Source organism: Lampris incognitus, chromosome 3 (assembly GCF_029633865.1).
Source record: "Lampris incognitus isolate fLamInc1 chromosome 3, fLamInc1.hap2, whole genome shotgun sequence".
NCBI classification, from domain to species: Eukaryota; Metazoa; Chordata; class Actinopteri; order Lampriformes; family Lampridae; genus Lampris; species Lampris incognitus.
The window spans coordinates 68,707,752-68,729,494 of NC_079213.1; the positions used below are offsets into that span (position 1 = coordinate 68,707,752).

General features: G+C 44.8%; 1 protein-coding gene across 1 annotated transcript in view; it reads right to left on the minus strand.

Annotated features, from left to right (window-relative positions):
- Nucleotides 1-21,743, minus strand: part of anos1b (anosmin 1b) — a 64,767-nt gene that overhangs the window by 33,548 nt on the left and 9,476 nt on the right. Inside the window, exon 2 of the mRNA XM_056277768.1 lies at nt 20,546-20,593. Within this exon, the coding sequence (XP_056133743.1) occupies nt 20,546-20,593 (48 nt within the window). The remainder of the gene's footprint in view (nt 1-20,545; nt 20,594-21,743) is intronic.

The following is a 21,743-nucleotide window of genomic DNA, read 5'->3' on the forward strand; positions in this document are numbered from 1 at the left end:
GCACACTCACACACAAAAATAATACATTCACACACCAACACACACATGCACACACAAACTCAGATGCACACACACACAAAAATAATACATACACACACACATGCACACGTGCACACACACACACTCAAAAATAATACATGCGCACACACACACACACACACACACACACACACACAAACTCTCTTCCACACAGGCAGCTCTCTACAGGCTCAAGTGGCGCCCCACCTGGTGACCTGCTGAATGACTCCACCCAAATTAAAACCAGACAATATATAAAAACTGCGGTTTCACGTCTCTCTCGCTCCCCATTTCTCTTCCCTGTTCTCCCCCCTCAGCCCCCCACACACCTGGCTTCAATCACTTCTACACTTTATTCCCTCCCTTTGGTTGCTTTAGCGAACAAATAGACAAAGGGCACAAAAACTCCAGCTACACAAACGACTGCTGCTGGAGCACACACCCACCTCCCAACCCGCGGTCTCGTTTTAAACAGCGCTGTGTGCAGACTGATGGCTCCGGGTATTGAGAACGATGACAGCGGGTGGGGAGTGTGTGATACTTCATCAGTACACTAAGAATCATGGGGGAACTTTTAGGTTTACGATAGATAAGACACACACTAACTGCAGCTGTTCTTCACACAACAGCTGATGAGCAAAGCCGGCAAAGCTGCTTCTTCCTCGTTTTCAACATCATCGTCGGGGACCCACAAAGGGTCACATGATCGTCTGGGACCCACAAAGGGTCACACGCTGCAGGAAGACACACACGGACGAGTTGCTGTGCGTCTGGATGGCAGGCTCATGACACACAACTCTTATAACGTCACGGCACACGTTCTGAAAACCGCCTCTCGCTGTCTTCTGCTACACAATGACGAACCCCTGAAAGAATGTAGCCATGACAGGCCATGGAGATAACACACATACACACACACACACACACACACACACACACACACACACACACACACACATGTACACGCGCACACACACATGTACACACACGCGCGCGCACACACACACACATAAGCACACACACATGCACACACACATGCACATACATGCACACACACACACAGGCACACATACAGATACAAGCACGCACACACACACATGTACACACGCACGCGAGCACACACACATGCACACACACGCACATACATGCACACACACACACACACAGGCACACATACAAACATAGACACACACAAGCACGCACACACACACACACATGCACACACACACATACACATACATGCACACACACACACACAGGCACACATACAAACACAGACACACACAAGCACGCACAAACACACACACATGCACACACACACACACATGCACACACAGCCACACATACAAACACACACAAGCACACGCACAAACACACACACATATGCACACATGCACACACACAAACGTATGCACAAACACACACACACAGGTACACACAAAGCACACGCACACACACACAAATATGTGCAGCTGCAGCAATATTCAAATACTCAGACTGAGTCACCCACCAAAAAGATACACACTGTGATAGACACACTCTCTTTCTCATTCACATGTACACACTAAAATACACACACACACACACAGACACACACACACACACACACACACACACACACACACACACACACACACACACACACACACACCACAGTAATCAGATCCTGAGGTGTGACGTGCAGGCTTCTCCGGGAGTCCCCGGAGGTCTCCTCCACACGCGCTGCTCTGGGTCTGAAACACACAGGATCTGCAGAAAACAGTGTCATGCATCCAGTCCCCCAAAAGCAAAGTGTCTTGCCCCCCCACCCACACCCGCCCCCCTTCCTGTCACTTTGATCCATTTGTTACAGACAAATCTGCCCCCCTCCCTCCCTTTAAACCATCTCTCTTTTGTTCCTCTCCTCTCTTTCTCCCCCTCCACTCCTCCCCCTCCCCTCTCCCCTTCGGCTTTCCTGTACTCTGCCGTTCTAGTCTCTTCCTCGCCCCCGCCCTTCTCTCCGTACCCCATTCCTGTCCTCTTCCGTCTTCGCCTCCTCTCTCTTCATCATTTTTTCCTCATCCCATCCGTTATCCTCTGCTGAGCTCCCTTCCCCCCGCCCTTCTCTTCTCCTCCATTCTCTATACTCGGTCGACCTCTCCTCCCTTCTTCTCTTATCTCCCACGCTTATCGCCCTCCTCTGCATCCCCTCGCTCACGCCCTCACCTCTCTCACTTTTATCTCTTCATGCCAACTCCTCTCTCGCTTTCAACTTCAAGTGTTCTCCTTCCATCTCTCTGCCCTGCCGCACTCCTCTCTCCTCGCCTCCAACGTCAAGAGAGGGCTGAAGGGTAAAGAGGCTTGTTTAGGGCGGAACACTATTTGAAGTGCTTATAATGCATGTATAGTTTATATGACCATGCAATTTCTTATAGTTGGGGGGGGGGGACAATGACACCCTTAATATCATCATGACAATGTTTGTTTGTTTTTGAGGCAAAGTTGGCAACATTTTGTGTTTTACGATGAGTTCACAAGCAGATCTCCTCACAAGCCCAGACTCCCCGCCTCCCAGACCACATCGCTGAGACCATGCAGCATTCCCAGTTATGGCAGCCGGCAACATGTTGACCCAGTAGGTGGTTGTGGCAGCGCCGCCTCGAGGCAGAGAGGTGGACATATAGGGCCCGTTTCCAATTAACCCTCCCTCAATCACTGTGTATTCACAATGACGTATTACTCTCATTAACCATACTTAACGCGTATAAGTTAAAAATGAGTAACAAAAATGAGTAGTATCCATTTGGATACATACACACATATAGCACTATTACTGATAATATTTATCTAGCTAGCTAGCTATATCTATCTATATGCATCTATCTATATCTAAACTTAGCACAAAAAGTAAGGAAATGTGTGTTTGGTAGATTATTTCTGTGTTGTAACAATGCTTCTTGGCAATAAATTTTATACCGTTGGAAAGCCTGTTTATTTCCCTTTTAAATGGCGCCACATTTGTAAGGAACATGCATTTGTGGGATGAGCAGCAGAGCTGAGTATGTTGGTTGCGCCCATGACAATTTGCCAGATCTTCTCTGCCAATGCCAAACAGCTTATTTTGCTGTTGCTATTGACTCCTGTTTTGAGCTTCTGGTACCCCAGCTGCTGACAATCAGCTGCCTGATAGAAGATTTATTGCCAAGAAGCATTGTTACAACAAAGACATAATCTACCAAACACACATTTCCTTACTTTTTGTGCTATATACACTACCGTTCAAAAGTTTGGGATCACCCAAACAATTTTGTGTTTTCCATGAAAAGTCACACTTATTCACCACCATATGTTGTGAAATGAATAGAAAATAGAGTCAAGACATTGACAAGGTTAGAAATAATGATTTGTATTTGAAATAAGATTTTTTTTACATCAAACTTTGCTTTCGTCAAAGAATCCTCCATTTGCAGCAATTACAGCATTGCAGACCTTTGGCATTCTAGCTGTTAATTTGTTGAGGTAATCTGGAGAAATTGCACCCCACGCTTCCAGAAGCAGCTCCCACAAGTTGGATTGATTGGATGGGCACTTCTTGCGTACCATACGGTCAAGCTGCTCCCACAACAGCTCAATGGGGTTCAGATCTGGTGACTGCGCTGGCCACTCCATTACCGATAGAATACCAGCTGCCTGCTTCTGCTCTAAATAGTTCTTGCACAATTTGGAGGTGTGTTTAGGGTCATTGTCCTGTTGTAGGATGAAATTGGCTCCAATCAAGCGCTGTCCACTGGGTATGGCATGGCGTTGCAAAATGGAGTGATAGCCTTCCTTATTCAGAATCCCTTTTACCCTGTACAAATCTCCCACCTTACCAGCACCAAAGCAACCCCAGACCATCACATTACCTCCACCATGCTTAACAGATGGCGTCAGGCATTCTTCCAGCATCTTTTCATTTGTTCTGCGTCTCACAAACGTTCTTCTTTGTGATCCAAACACCTCAAACTTGGATTCATCCATCCACAACACTTTTTTCCAGTCTTCCTCTGTCCAATGTCTGTGTTCTTTTGCCCATCTTAATCTTTTTCTTTTATTGGTCAGTCTCAGATATGGCTTTTTCTTTGCCACTCTGCCCTGAAGCCCAGAATCCCGCAGCCGCCTCTTCACTGTAGATGTTGACACTGGTGTTTTGCGGGTACTATTTAATGAAGATGCCAGTTGGGGACCTGTGAGGCGTCTGTTTCTCAAACTAGAGACTCTAATGTACTTATCTTCTTGCTCAGTTGTGCAACGCGGCCTCCCACTTCTTTTTCTACTCTGGTTAGAGCCTGTTTGTGCTGTCCTCTGAAGGGAGTAGTACACATCGGTGTAGGAAATCTTCAATTTCTTAGCAATTTCTCGCATGGAATAGCCTTCATTTCTAAGAACAAGAATAGACTGTCGAGTTTCAGATTAAAGTTCTCTTTTTCTGGCCATTTTGAGCGTTTAATTGACCCCACAAATGTGATGCTCCAGAAACTCAATCTGCTCAAAGAAGTGCCCATCCAACCAATCCAACTTGTGGGAGCTGCTTCTGGAAGCGTGGGGTGCAATTTCTCCAGATTACCTCAACAAATTAACAGCTAGAATGCCAAAGGTCTGCAATGCTGTAATTGCTGCAAATGGAGGATTCTTTGACGAAAGCAAAGTTTGATGTAAAAAAAATCTTATTTCAAATACAAATCATTATTTCTAACCTTGTCAATGTCTTGACTCTATTTTCTATTCATTTCACAACATATGGTGGTGAATAAGTGTGACTTTTCATGGAAAACACAAAATTGTTTGGGTGATCCCAAACTTTTGAACGGTAGTGGATAGATAGATAGATAGATAGATAGATAGATAGATAGATAGATAGATAGATAGATAGATAGATAGATAGATAGATAGATAGATAGATAGATAGATAGATAGATAGATAGATAGATAGATAGATAGATAGATAGATAGATAGATAGATAGATAGATAGATAGATAGATAGATAGATAGATAGATAGATAGATAGATATAGATATGTATGCCGTAGCTTTTACCAGTACCATCTTTTAAGACCAAGCTTGGTCATTTCTTTCAGTCGATGGAACAGTGGGAAGGAACAGGACAGGCAAGGGGAACGAGTCACACAGGGTCATGAAGTTGACTTAAATGGAAAAGTGGTTGGTATGCACACAGTAGACACCTTACACTCTCTAATATCAACTGGACGCTGTAAATCACCCAGATGAACCCCCACTGTACGTTTGTGTAAGAGGAGCTGACTAAGGAATGAACTTTTCTGGCCTCTGAGGTGACATGATGAGTTATGTGTGTGTGCGTGCGTGCGTGCGTGTGTGTGTGTGTGTGTGTGTGTGTGTGTGTGTGTGTGTGTGTGTGTGTGTGTGTGTGTGTGCGTGTGTGTGCGTGTGTGTGTGTGCGTGTGTGTGCGTGTGTGTGTGTGTGTGTGTGTGTGTGTGTGTGTGTGTGTGTGTGTTGTCCATGAGGCCCGGTAACGACACCAGTTGGAGGTTCGAGACATTGCTGTTTAACACCCCAGCACATTTACACTCGAGCTGAGATTAATGGCTGTGCGTGTGGGTGTGTGTCTGTGTGTGATGTGTGTGTGACTCAAGGCCTTGCATCCTCTCTCCTCAAATATCTGTACAATCGTTCATCTCTTCCTCTCTCTCTCTCTCTCTCACACACACACACACACACACACACACACACACACACACACACACACGCCAATATACAGGCATACACACCTTGTTTCTCCCACCTTCACTCCTCCTGCCCCCCATCCCTCTCCTGCCCCCCATCCCTCTCTTGTCTTGCCCGCTGCTTTATGGCCTCACCTGCCACGATAGAAGGATGACAGCCGCACTCAGAGGGAGGGAGGGAGGAAATGGGAGAGGGAGGGAAAGAGAGCTGTGGTTTCAGGAAGGATAGGAGGAGGAAAGGAGTGAGTGTCAGTTGAAAAGAGAGAGGGGATGAAAGACAAACAACATAACAGATCAGGCCATAACAGATCAGGCCAGAGTTGGAGAAGAAACAGAGAAGGACGCAGCCAGACAGACAGGCAGACAGACAGATGTGCAGACAGACAGACGTGCAGACAGATAGACATTTAGACAGACAGACAGGCAGGCAGGCAGGCAGACAGATAGACATTCAGACAGACAGAGACAGACATTCAGACAGACAGAGACAGGCAGACAGACATGGGCAGACAGGCAGACAGACAGACAGACAGACAGAGACAGGCAGACAGACAGATGGGCAGGCAGACAGGCAACAGACAGGCAGAGACAGGCAGACAGACAGATGGGCAGGCAGACAGGCAACAGACAGGCAGAGACAGACAGGTGGGCAGACAGGCAGGCAGACAGACAGACAGAGACAGGCAGACAGATGGGCACAGACAGACAGAGACAGACAGACAAAGAGACAAATACAGAAAGACAGACAGGTGGGCAGACAGACAGAAATGGGCAGACAGACAGATGGGCAGACAGACAGCCAGAGAGACAGGCAGGAAGACAGACAGACAGACAAAGAGACACATACCAGATGTACTTGGGTCTCCCTCCATGGCGAGGGGATTGGTGGGTGCAGTGTGAAAGACAGTGTCTTTCAAACCATTTTCCGAAGTTGTTTTTCTAATCTTTTTGTGCGACGTGTCAGCTTGGTGTACAGTTAATGGACCTGCCACATTTTCTGTGATATCGACACATTCAAGCAAGGGATGACTGATGAGTGCTGTCCTTACGAAAACAAATCCAACCTGAAAAAAAGATCACGAGCACGGTCTGACTTTCTTCCACTGGACTGACCCTCAAATATGAGTTCTCAACCCATCTGAGCTCAGACCCACGGAGGCCCCCCGGGCTCAGCCGAGGAAACAAAAAGACCCACGTGTAAATCTGTGCTCCCGGTTTAGAAATATGTGCCCACAGTTTTTTATCCGTGCCCCTCGGATTCACAACCTCCGAATTACACATCCACGCTCACAGGTTTGTAAACCGAGCCCTCGGATTACCGAGTCCGGTAAAGCTGGAAATATATTCATGGATTCGAACTTCGTGGCTCAATAACTCATAAGCGAAGCACTGTTGAAACACGAATGCCGTCTCTTCCCTGCTGCAGTAAGGTAGACAACGACCTGCAACCTAATGTTCACCGAAGCAAGCCATCTTCCGAGCCGGACAAATAATGCTGGTCTCTCTGTTCAGCCGGCTGTGGGACGAGTGTGAAGGGACCATCTAAAGAGTGCAACATCAAAAGGAGATACTACAAAAATATCCAATAACGTCACTCTTATACAGTGTAGTGTCCCTAAAATCACTTCACACATCAATGGTGTCCTGTTGGTTGTACTAAAACACTTAGTTTGGAAAAAAAGACTTTTGCATAATTTTAGGGAATTTAAATAGTCAGTGTTGTGGTGATACTACACTGTATAAGTGTGAAGTTATTGAATATTTTTGTTGTGTCTTGTTCTGATGTTGCACTGCTTAGACGGTCTGTACATGGAGACCTTCTCATGGATTGTCACCTTCTTGTGGTGGAGGACCTTGCGTGGTCCTGTGAACCCGAGAGCAAAGCCGTCTGGACCTATGCTCCTGGTAGGGTGACCCTACCAGGAGCATAGGTGGTAAGGTCACAGGGGAGGTCCCTGGCAAAGAGCAATCCAACCAAGACCTCAACGGTGGAAAAGGCGGAGGATGATGGCTAACTTCAGGGAAGCATCACAACGGCTGGGAAGGTGGATGAAGGCTGCAGCAGAAATGGGCGCCCAGTCATCTTGGACTCCATGCCACTGGATCCTGAACCGGATCTGTCAAGGACCACGTGGTGGCTGTCTGTGCACCAGTCTCCCCACGTTAAACAAAGTCGACCAAGTCAACCCAGCGGAGAGGACAGTCATACTGGTTCAAGTGACCGCTGATGATGATGACATAGAGACCAGTGTTATTTGCCCAGCTCGGAGGACGGCTCGTTTTGGTGAAAACGAGGTTGTAGCTCGTTGTCTACCTTACTGCACTATGAAAGAGGCATCGTTTGTGTTATAACAACGTTTCGCTTATGAGTTATTGAGCCATGAAGTTCAAATCCGTGAATATATCTCCAACTTTACTGAACTTCGTAATCCGAGGGCATGGTTTGCAAACCCGTAGGTGTGGATTATGAATCCAAGAGCAGTTTATAAACCGTGGGCACAGATTTCTAAATTGAGGGTACAGATTTACACATGGGTCTTTTTTTTTCTCAGCTGACCCCCCCCCGGGGGGGGGGGCTCGGTGCAGACTATAAAAAAATACAGTAAGAAAAATGACTAGTTCTTTTTTTGTTCATTTACACTTGATGAAACTTGGTGTCAGTGAAGTCCGTTCATATATAGCTATGTATCTGAAATTTGAATTTAGTGGTAACGCCCGTCTTTTACGGCCTTGCATGAGTTTCACCTTCCTGACAGGATAGACCAATGTCATCTGGTGATCATCCAAGCTGATTATGTACAAATTGATCTTTTTTTAAATTTCCCCTTTTTTCTCCCCAATTGTACTTGGCCAATTACCCCACCCTTCCGAGCCGTACCGGTCGCTGCTCCACCCCCTCTGCCGAGCCGAGAAGGGCGGCAGACTACCACATGCCTCCTCCGATACATGTCGAGTCGCCAGCCGCTTCTTTTCACCTGACAGTCAGGAGTTTCGCCAGGGGGACGTAATGCGTGGGAGGATCATGCTATTCCCCCCAGTCCCCCCCCAAACAGGCGCCTCGACCGACCAGAGGAGGCGCTAGTGCAGTGACCAGGACACATACCCACATCCGGCTTCCCACCTGCAGACACGGCCAATTGTGTCTGTAGGGACGCCCGACCAAGTCGGAGGTAACACGGGGATTTGAACCGATGATCCCCATGTTGGTAGGCAACGGAATAGACCGCTACGCTACCTGGACGCCCATAAATTCTGTTTTTCTTTTTTTTCCGAAAACTTTAAGGAATTTAAAAAAAAGAAAGTCTTTATGCTCAGAGACAAAAAAAAGGATGACACAGAAAACAAATATTGTAATCAAACGCTTCGGCTGAATTCACTATTTTCTACAGATTCGTGCTGAGATGAGGCGAGGGGACAACCGTAGCAAAGGAACTTCAAAACTCCCACCTTGAGCACCGACGGGTTAAACGGGACATCGTGTGCACGTGCATACGAGTAAGAAAGGGATACGTCGAGACAAAAAGGCTTTTGTAGTTCTTGCGGTGACAAGCGGGAGAACAAATTCCGAAAGTGCCTTTGAAAAGCAGATCAGTGTTTCAGCAGACGATTGGAAAAACATGTTAAACAACGACAAGTAATGTAAGTGGACAGGTTCTGGGGGGGGTGTGAAACAAATGAGGAATAATAGGATTGGAGAAGTTAGAACAAATGGATGAGGAAGAGGGTAGGCGTGCGGGTATGTGGAGAAGTGGATGGACTGGTGGTGGGCGGAGGTTCCAAAAAAATCTTTCCATTCCATTTGAGGTGTATTTAATTTAACGCCCTGGGTGCACCAAAGTGAGCTGACAACACGCTGTTAGTACTGGCACTTTGGCATTGTAAATCAAACGTACCTCAGCTTGACTTATTAATAAACTGCTGGATCTGATGAGTGATGAGAAGAGATGGAGCACTGAATAGGGAGGGGTAGAAACTAGAAGGGGGAGAGAGCGAGATGGAGGGAAGTCGAGAAGTAAGGGAGGCAAGAAGAATAAGTGGAGAGACGGAGAGACGGAGAAAGAGGATGGGATGGCCAAATGGTAGAAAGGTGGCTGAGCAGAGGGGAGGAGAAGGAGGAGGAGAAAGAGTGGAGGAGAGATGGGAGGAAAGGCTATACAGTGACAGCTGAGATGGATTGATGCAAGTTTAGAAGACAGGAGGTGATACAGAGAGCAGGGAGGTGAGGGAGAGAAAATTAGACGGACATTTTCAAGAGCAAAGAAGGGAGAGAGGAGAGAAGCAGGGAGAACAACAGAGGCAGAATGGAGATGGAGGGATGGAGGTGAAGGGTGTGAGGAAAATATGAATATATGTCATCTTTTACTTAAGTTGAATAATTGTAGGGTCGGGTCGTCGGCGACTAAATCGGCAGCCCCACTTCAACCCTTGGGTTGTTGTGGGGAGGGTGTGTGGACACCCAGCGGGACTAAAAATAAAACCTGTCAAAGGGCGGATGAGTTCCTCTGTGAACCAACGGCCACCCATGCCTGGAGAGGAGATAGGGACCACCAGGGACCCCCCCTACTGAAACCCAATGATGACTCAACCTGTTGAGGCATCAGTTGTGCTCCTACGACCTCCATAGGTTACGGAACTGATGATGATGATGATGATGATGATGATGATGATGATGAACATGAGACGTGGTGGGCCCTGGCAAGGAGGGATTTTAAGCTCTCAACTTTTGTCTGAGACATGGAAGAGCTTGAATGAGATCGGATAGGCCGTTGAGCCACCCTGAGCTGCATTGTCTGTTGTGCCAAGATATGTTTGCTAACATGCAGAGACTATGCCTGATGGTGTCATGCAAACTGCCTAAAACCCTACACAGACGTATATTTTCAGAACTAGACTATGAACTTGTTATTGTAACTTGATGATGTACTTCTCTGGAAGCTTCCAATAAACAGTATACCATCATATCTACTCAACCCTGAAGTAAGTAACCCATCTATCCTTTAGGCTTAGCGAGCCTTAAGGATAGATGGAAAAGAGATTTCTAGGATGAGGGATGCTGGAACCAGAGGACAGCAGAGAGGATGAGGAGCAGGCAGTGGGGACCTGGCACCTTTTCTCCTCTGTTCTGCGTCAGAGAAGGGTTTTAGTGGTTAACAGCACCTGATACACATTACTACTACTCCCCTGTGTGTGTGTGTGTGTGTGTGTGTGTGTGTGTGTGTGTGTGTGTGTGTGTGTGTGTGTGTGTGTGTGTGTGTGTGTGTGTGTGTGTGTGTTTGTGTGTTTGTGTGTATGTGTAAGGGGTGGCGTGGGGGTGGAGTCAGACCAGAAAGAGATGAAAGCAGGCAAGAATGGAGGGATTGAGGAAAGGTTGTAGTTCAGATTTAGTGAGCTGTCAGGTGGGTTTTCATAGGAGAATCTGCTGATGATGTGACAGAAACCATATGTGGTGGAGCAACATCTGCCTGGTGTGTGTGTGTGTGTGTGTGTGTGTGTGTGTGTGTGTTTAATAGAATGACCCTGGCTCTCTATATAACTGGAGAAGATCACGCAGGCATGCCCCACAGCAGAAAGGAGACCACCTACCATCCCCTATCCTTTCCTTGCACTCGTCCCTCTTTCTCTCCATCCTTTCAACCCTTCAAATGGCCCTAGAGATGTCATATAACAGATGTAGTCTTTGTCGAATACCGCAGTTATACTGCCAGGTAAAATACAGTTGCCACTGCAATTCCAACGTAGGATAACTTCAGGAGGGATACAAAGCTGGGGACTTTGCGCGCAACCACTGCAAAGCAAATGTACAGTACCACGCTAGGCAAACACTTAACTGTCATCCACACCAGTTGAAACTGTTCTTGTAGTTGTGTTTTGTTTTTTTGTTTTTTTTTTTGTCTTTCCATTGTAGGTTTTGGAAGAAACTGGGGAATTTTCATTTGATGCTTCCCTTCTGACCTGTGGTTCTTACCAGGGAAAGATTTTGAAGAGTGGAAAAATGATTTATAGACTGTGAGAAAAATAGCTATGCAAATATATTCCTACCTTTATTGTATTTGAGACAAATTCCCCTTGGTTTCCGAGGGGAAACACTTGAAAAGAGAAAAGTAAGAGCGTCCTCCATTGTCAAAGTTCCCTTTTGTGAGAGTGCATGCCTCCTGTGGGCTTTGTGGGTCAGCAGACTTGATGTGAGACATGTTGAATCCCTGAATAACTGCAATGAACCTATAACAGTGGCACACTACATCAGGGTCAAGATCCAAAAGAGGATCAGGGGAAAACTATTGAGTTATTCTGTCAAAGCTGCTATCAAAATTTATTGAGTATGTACTGCATAGTCACATTATAACCCTTCCTACAGTAAAAGTTGGGCTAAAAATATTGTAGGCTAGAGGTACCCAATATATAGGATCCATTTTATTAGATGTGCCTTTCTAAGGAGGTCTAAAACTTCGTTTATGACCACAAGAAAGATGTGTGTTTCCCCAACAGAGAAAATCTGACAACCACATATAGCAATACAACTGGATCTCTAGAGCTCACAAAACATTAGACCATGAACTGTTGTTTCAGCCTTTCTATCACGTTTCATCTCTCTGCTCATTAACAGTGTATATAGCAGGAGAACATTTTTTCAAAGGGTGTGGAGAGTCTTCCTCTCTGTCTCATTATCTTTCTTACTGAGAGGTTAAGTGAAAGTTAAAACTAACTGGCCATGCTATAATGAATTCAATAGAACAGAATTAAATGGAACACAATAAATTAAACAGAACAGAACAGTACAGAATGAAACAGAACAGAGGAGAATGAAACAAACAGAACTGAATGAAACATAACAGAATATAATGAAACAGAAAGGTATAGACTCAAACAGAGCAGAACAGAATGAAACATAGCAGAACAGAACAAGATGAAACAAAAAAGAACAGAACACAGCATAATGAAATGGAACAGAACAGAACAGAATGAAACAAAAAGAGAACAGAACAGAACACAGCAGCACAGAACAGAATGAAACAGAATAGAACAGAGTTAAAGAGAACATTATGAATGAAACGGAACAGAACAGAAACAGAACAGAACTGAATGAAACAGCACAGAACAGAACGAAACAGAACAGAAAAGAGGAGAACAGCACAGAATGAACATAACAAAACAGAACAAAATGAAACAGAAAAGAACAGAGCAGAACACAACTGAACAGAATGAAACAGAATTCAATAGAACAGAATTAAATGGAACACAATAAATTAAACAGAACAGAACAGTACAGAATGAATCAGAGCAGAACAGAATGAAACGGAACAGAACAGAATAGAATGAAGCAGAACAAAACAGAATGAAGCAGAACAGAGGAGAATGAAACAAAGAGAACAGAATGAAACAGAACAGAATATAAGGAACCAGAAAAGAACAGAAGGAAACAGAACAGAATGAAACAGAACAGAACAGAATAAAGTAGAATGAAATAGAACAGAACAGATCAGAACAAAATAACAGAACAGAGCAGACTGAAACAAAAGAGGACAGAACAGAGCAGAAAGGAAAAGTGCAGCACAGAACAGAATGAAACAGAATAGACAGAACAGAACAGAATGAAACAGAACAGAATGAATGAAACAGAATAGACAGAACAGAACAGAATTAAACAGATCAGAATTAAACAGAACCGAACAAAATGAAACAGAACAGAACAGATCAGAACAGAATGAAACATAGCAGAACAGAACAGGATGAAACAGAACGGAACAGAAGAGTGCAGAATGAAATGGAACAGAACAGATCAGAATGAAACAACGGAACAGAGCAGAATGAAACAGAGCAGAAGAGAACAGAATAGAACAGAACAGAGCAGAAAAGAACAAAGCAGCACAGAACAGAATGAAACAGAATAGAATAGAATGAAACAGAACAGAACAGAACCATAACAGAATGAAACAGAACAGAACTGAATGAAACAACACAGAACAGAATGAAACAGAATGAAACAGAACAGGACAGAACAGAATGAACCATACAAAACAGAACAAAATGTAACAGAACAGAATGAAACAGAACAGGACAGAACAGAATGAAGCAGAACAGAACAGAATGAAACACAAGAGAACAGAGCAGAATGAAACACAAGAGAACAGAGCAGAACAAAATGGAATGAAACAGAGGAGAACATCCATCCATCCGTTATCTTAACCGCTTATCCTGCTCTCAGGGTCGCGGGGATGCTGCAGCCTATTCCAGCAGTCATTGGACAGCAGGCGGGGAGACACCCTGGACAGGCCGCCAGGCCATCACAGGGCGCACGCACACGCACACGCACACACACACACACACACAAACACACACAAACACACACACACACACACACACACACACACACACACACACACACAAACACTCATACCGAGGGACAATTTAGTACGGCCAATTCACCTGACCTACATGTCTTTGGACCGTGGGAAGAAACTGGAGCCCCCGAGGAAACCCACGCAGACACGGGGAGAACATGCAAACTGCACACAGAGGACGACCCAGGATGACCTCTAAGGTTGGACTACCCCGGGGATCGAAACCCAGGACCTTCATGCTGTGAGGCGACCGTGCTAACCTGCGCCACCGTGCTGCCACAGCAGAACAGAATAGTAAAAAAAAAACGACTAGAATAGAACAGTATTAAACAGAACAGAACAAATGAAACAGAACAGAACAGAACAGAATAGAATAGAAACAGATCAGAACAGAATGAAACAGCACAAAACAGAATGGGATGAAACAGAACAGAATAGAACCGAATGAAACAGAACAGAACAGAGCAGAATGAAACAGCGCAGAACAGGAAAAAAAACGATAGAACAGTATTAAACAGAACAGAACAGAATGAAACAGAACAGAATAATAAAGAACAGAACAGAATGAAACAGCACAGAATAGATGAAACAACAGAGCAGAGCAGAATGAAACAGAACAGACTAGAACTGAACAGAACAGAACAGAATGAAACATGCAGAAAAGGGTAGGGCAAAAGAGAACAGAGCGGTACAGAATGAAACAGAATAGAATAGAATAGAATTAAATAGAACAGAACAAATGAAACAGAATAGAACAGAACAGAACCAGATCAGAACAGAATGAAACAGAACAGAACAGAATGAAACAGAACAGAACAGAACGTAATGAAACAGAGCAGAATGAAACAGAATAGAATAGAACATAATTAAATAGAACAGAACAAATGAAACAGAACAGAACAGAACCAGATCAGAACAGAACAGAATGAAACAGAACAGAATGTAATGAAACAGAGCAGAACACAACAGAACGGAATAAACAGAATAGAATATAACAGAATGAAACAGAACAGAAACAGACCAGAATGAAGCAGAACAAAACAGAACAGAAGAGAATGAAGCAGAACAGAATGAAACAGAACAGAACAGTACAGAACCAGAACAGAACAGAATGAAGCAGAACAGAACAGAATGAAGCAGAACAGAACAGTACAGAACCAGAACAGAATGAAGCAGAACAAAACAGAATGAAACAGAAAAGAATGAAACAGAACAGAACAGTACAGTACAGAACAGAATGAAGCAGAACAAAACAGAATGAAGCAGAACAGAACAGAATGAAGCAGAACAGAAACAGACCAGAACAGAATGAAACAGAACAAAACAGAACAGAAGAGAATGAAGCAGAATAGAATGAAACAGAATAGAGCAGAACAGAACAGTACAGAAAAGAAAAGACACAAAACAAGAGATGGGACTGAGCTAAAAAATCCCATATAGCAGGGTACATGCTTATCCCTTGCTCATTGGTTTGTATCCAGACCTCAAGTTTGAACATAAATCTATCCAAAATCCATGTTTTAAAATGTCAGCAGACCAAATCTAAAGATCTATTTGGTATTTTTGCTAGCCTGCCATGTCAGCTTTCACATATTTGGCTGTGTTCTCTGTCAACTGACTGTGAAGTGGTAAGAATTAATAGCTTTGTAATTCTGCCAGGGGGAGGGGTCTGTGTGTTAAGACAGTTGACCCTATCAGGCTATGCTAGATGGATATGTGGTTCACGCGGTGCCAGCCTTGTAGGCCCAATGTTCACTGAATTAGCTGAGATTGCTCTTGGATGAGGGTGTTAAACTGGTGCCACACTGCTATTTACCCGCATGCAAAACAGAGCCAAAGTAATAAACTGTAAACCTTGTATTAAATTGGAAAATACTTTCCATTTTCCCTCATTCTGCCCTCATTCTCTCTAAAAAATTTTTTTAACTATTTCTTAAAACTCAGAGCTTGGAGCATCGGGAACAGAAGCAGACAAAGGAGCTTTGGAAAGAGTGAGGGGAAGGCGAACGAGGAGACAGGATGAGACCCTTGGCTGAAAGACCAAGCCAGGATAAGGTGAAAAGGTGTGTGTGTGTGTGTGTGTGTGTGTGTGTGTGTGTGTGTGTGTGTGTGTGTGTGTGTGTGTGTGTGTGTGTGTGTGTGTGTGTGTGTGTGTGTGTGTGAGGTATAGCTGAAAGTTGATGTCTGACGTTTCGCTCAGTGAGATAATCCTCTTGATGGTCTGGTGGTGGGTGTGGTGGGAGGTTCACTGTAGGCTGCTCTTGACATTAACCCCTAATGACCCCATACAAAAACACACACACACATACATGCACACAACAATGCACATCGACATGCCGTCCCTCTTCGTGGTGATAGACAGCATCCATACACAAGTGAGATCAGTGGCAGAGATAACCAGGTTAACCTCCATTATTCTGACTACTGGGAGGCACTTTACAAAGACACACACAAGCTCCTACTTTCTGCCCCCACCACCCCCCACCCAAGAAACCTCTGACAGACTGACAACTCAGTAGGACTTCCTCAGAATGGACAAACTGGGAGCTAATATACACAGTAGGGAAATGACACTCAAATCAAACTATGAAATAATACAAGTAATAATATAAGTGTATGAGTAATACAAATACTCACACATTTCATGTCTATCCACACACACTCTCACACCGAGGCCTCCTGGCAGGGAGTGTTAAGTGAATAAACAGGGGCTAATTTTTGCTCCAGGGACAGTGGGCTATTTGGGTATGGGGGAAGATGTGTGTGTGCATGTGGGGGGGTGGAGGGAGTTATTTCAACTGAAAAAACAATATTTGCTATTACGGGGGACATGTGGTAGGGATTACGTTCAGAAAGGAAGAGAAAGATGAACAGAGGTTCGTGTGTGCGTGTGCAAACGCGTGTGTCTAACAGGGACATTTCCTAAGCCCTTTCCTTGTTGTGTTACTGGCTGTTACCAGGAGAAAGTTTACCAAAGTCATGCTAACAAACTATTCAAGAGCACTTTGGTAGAATACAAATCCTGTATGAAAACTCATCAAATCTTTAAAACTATCTCTTCAACAGGAGATGAAGAGTGTTCTGTCTCATTCCTTCCTGACTGCCAGTGGCAGTAAACAAGGTGGATGGGTCTCCTTGTGCTCCATGTCAGTGTTGGGATCTTATCTAAACAATGTCACGTGTGTGACGTGTAAGCTACCTGCATGCCCCAGCTATAAATACCACACGGTAGTCTGCATCTGGCCTCTTTGATCATCTCGCTGTTTAGCCTGGCGTTCTTCGTGGGTTAATCGCTCCTTAGAGCCATGTTTCGGTTCCGTATTTCGATTGCAAGTCCAAGGGAGGTGGGCACATTCTGTGTTGCTTGGTGTTTGACATCCTGCCTGTGACTCTTTCGTTGGAGTACAATTTGCCGCCCTATAAGGCTGTGGTTGTCAAGCTGTCCTACCTCTCTTCCTTTTCCGACTGGAGGTTTTCGAGCATCCTTGTCTTGTGCTAGCTCACTCGCCAGCTACACTAACCATCTTAGGCAGGTTGTTATGCTAGTTGAGTCCTCCAAATGCTAGATGATCTAGTCACGGGAAGTGGTTAGCCCACAGCTCTAATATGGTTTTTCTAGCCTAGCTTGGTAGGTAATGTAAAAAAAGAAAAAAGAAAAAAAAAGAAGAAGGTTGATCTTTAGCTAGCTGCTGAGATATTGCTGTTCTGTGGCCAGCCGTATTTCTCACTTGGATTACCTGGCTACACTCGCAATTTAGATGAACAGGCTAACAGCAGGCTGGATTAGCCTGACTGGCTAGTAAGTCTGCTGGAGGTTCTGATTTGCGTCTGGTAGCCTAGTCGCAGTTCTTGCTTAGGTGGCTCACCTGGTAGAGCCAAACCACATAAGGCCGAGTCCTTACCGCAGTAGCCTGGGTTCGAATCTGGCTCGGGCCCTTTGCTGCATGTTATCCCCTGCCTTTCCTGTCTCCCTTGACTATCACTAGCTAATAAAGGCAGAAAATGGCACCAAAAAAAATCATCTTTAAAAAAAAAAGAAAGAAAGGAAAGGGCAATGACACACAGGAAGCAGTCAAGCCAGGCTTCACAGGCCTTGGGTCATCAGGGTAGAGGCATAGGACCCTCGGCTCAGTGCTCCAGGAAAAGTGCCGCATGGGAGCCATGACGCTCACACCACCTAAACCTGACAAGAGCTTTTCTTTTGGCAGTTGTGACAGCCAAGCATGTGAGTGAACTCCACCCTCTTTCCATCAGTCCTACATACCTTCAATGGAAGGCAGACTCTTCTGGGGTGCCACTGTGGCCGAATATCGCTTTCCTGCCAAAGATTTTATCCCCCATCCATATTGATCAGGCCATAGAAGTGGAGGCATACTATCCTCCCCCGTTTAGATCCAACCTGGAGGAGAGGACCAATTTGCTGTGCCCAGTCCGGGCATTGTGGCTGTACTTTCAGGCAACACAGAGCTTTAGACACTCAGAGCAGCTGTTTGTCTGCTGCAGCAGAAAGAACAAGGGACAGAATTGTTGAGACAATCAAACAGGTTTATGAATTAGTAGGCAAATCTGCCCCCTCAGAGGTTATCTGTCATTTGACCCAGGGGTGTGGCCACATCCTGGGTGGCAATGAAGGGGGTGTCACAATTGGAGATCTATGCGGTGGCATCCTGGACACTGCCTTGTAGATTCTCGAGGTTCTATCGCCTTAATGTGACCTCTAGATCCACGCTAGCATCAGCTATCCTGCAATTGGCGTCTACAGTGGACCAGTAGGTGGGTATTGTTCCTCGTGAAGCCGCTGGTATGAGTCACCCACTTTGATTACTGCCACTGGCAGTCAGGAAGGAATGAAACAGAGTGGAAGTTACAAACAGTGATTAAGTGGGCCGGAGCTACCCGGATCCCGACACCGGCACTTCCCCTCCTCCCCCAAGTCAACCGGAGCTGAGATCCGGCACTCTGTAGACAGGAGTAATTTCAACCTTTTTGTCACAGTAAAATTTAAAACAAAAAACATGATGCAGCCAATTCACAAGCATTACAAAATAAATCGCAAATAAAGTCGTTCTTTTATTTTTATACTACTTTACTTTTTCTAAAAGTTTGAACGATATCGCGTCCTCACGTGACCCGCAACTGCCTGCTGTCTGGCTTCACGAGACTTGACATCAAAAGAGACTGGCTTCACACTCACGGGTCAGGGTCAGTTCACCGCACCAGGCAGACAAGACTCGAGAGAGCGTCAACCTGCTACCTGCACTATTATCTTGGATTGGGGGGCATAAAGAGTGAGTATCTTCAGTGTATTTCCAATAGTATTTCCAATAGTTTTGTCTAGCTCTGCTGTGGTTTTCATTCAAGCAACTAACGTTAGCGAACGTAACGTTAGCTAGCTAGCTAACTAGCTATCTTCCACCCGGTAACGTTGCTAGCTAGTTGCTGACGTTGCTGGCTAGTTGTTTGAATGCTGCTAGGAAAGCTAACTATTGGTACCGTCCGGTAACGTTACCGGTAGCTAGCTAGTTATTTTTGTCCAACCTTAGCTCTGGCCATGCAATATTTTCATTCAAATAACTAACTAGCTAGCAAACGTTAGCTACCGGTAGCTATTATTAGCTAACAATGCTAACGTCGGGACTACTGGACCAGTGGTTAGCTAGCCTAACGTTAGCTAGCTACCTAGCTAGCTACCATTCAAACAACTAATCGCGATAGCTAGCCAGCTAACGTTAGCTAATGTTGGCTAACTTCGGCTAATGGTTAGCCAAAGAGATCCCCCACTTACCGAATCCCACCCTAACCCCTGGTTACAAAGGTAACTATGGTTCTGTGAATTCCTGAATGACTCAGTCACACCGGTCAATTGGAGCCTTTCAGGGCGAGAAGATTCTGAGAGGCTGGATGTAGGCTACCACGTAGGGTCTACAGCTGGAGCACACAGGTAGCCTACCCGTCACACACGTGATTTTGTTTGTACAAGATCTTGACCTGCGCGAAGTGCGAGGAGACACATCCAGTTTCTTTAATGCCATTGGCAGTCATCCAGGAATTCACAGAACCATAGTAACCGCCGTAACTTCCGATTTGTGCTTTTTTTTTTTTGCAGGTTGGAACTCACATGCAAACGCATATAACTAAAATAAACACATATTGTCACATATTAATTGCAAAACAATGCAACATTCAGAAAATCAAAAACAAAAAGGTTCCATAAGCTGAAGGCGTACATAACTTCCTATATAGTGTTATTGTGTGTAGGTGTCAGGACCATAATACAGCATGTGAGTAATGTTCTCTATACCAATGGCCGGACAGCAGAAACACGTTTGCATCGGCTTCCCGTTTAGTATCACTGTGAGTGTGTGTATGTGTGTTGTGTTTGTGGAACAGTGTGCCATTAAGCAGTGTGTTCATCTTCCAAGCTTATGTTTGTCCGTGTGTCTGTCTGTACATGTAAGTGTGTTTACCTGTGAGCAGCGCCTGTGATTCTCACACCAAACCAGAACCTGGTCAGTCTGGAAGAGACAGAGAAGGACATAAATCAGAACAAACAAGCAAACAAACACATAAACATAAAGCGAGAGAGAGAAAGAGAGAGAGAGAGAGAGAGAGAGAGAGAGAGAGAGAGAGAGAGAGAGAGAGAGAGAGAGAGAGTCTTCTCGGTGGTGCTGTATTTACAATCCTCTACACAACCCAGTTTATAGACAGAAAGCAAAATATATCGTAAATAAAGCATCCTGAGCAAATTTCTCCAACAACTTTCCAGAGTATACCTCACACACACACACACACACACACACACACACACACACACACACACACACAAACCTCAGTCCAACTTTTCTCTTATTGACATAGTTGTCCGCAGGGTGTAAAGCGACGTGTGTCTGTGGCTGCTGAACCAGACAGCCCACAGACACAATGTCACTCTTTGGGATGTGAGCGTGTATGAATCTGTCTGCATGTGTGTGTCTGTGTGTGTGTATGTGCGCACAGTCGGGGCAGAGTGATTCAAGCCCAGCAGTAAACATGACTGATGTAACCATGGCGACAGAGGCAGACGTCATCCTATGACCACAGTGGAGGAAACACAGGAATCCCAAACCAACCTTGACCCCTGAGGTAGGTACTCCACTTTCCTCAACCAAGTACCCCAAATGTTTTGTCTATTTGTTTATAAACCCCCTGAAACACAGTTGGAACACCACTTGACACACGGCGACTTACAAGAAACACACCTGTCACTTGTTTTGGACCATGACCAACAGGAAATCCAACAAGAAATTACCCAACTTCAGTGCTTTTCATACGCAGGAGTATGTTTTATTAGTTTTAAGTTCAAGCATCACAGATAGATAGATAGATAGATAGATAGATAGATAGATAGATAGATAGATAAACAGATATACTATATACGTACATATACATACACATACTACATAAATAAATACATATAAAAATAAGTAATACGTCATTTAAGAAATATTCTAAAGTATGTCTGAATTCAGTTTGTTCAGGATCTTCCTGTCAGTCATTAAACTATTTCAGCCGTTTTAAATGCCGGTTAAAAGCTGTGCTGGTGGTTAAAAGCTGTGTTGGTGGAGACGGAGTCAGACGGTGTGACACCACTGCCGGATAATCCGGCCATTTAAAGTAATTCTGAAG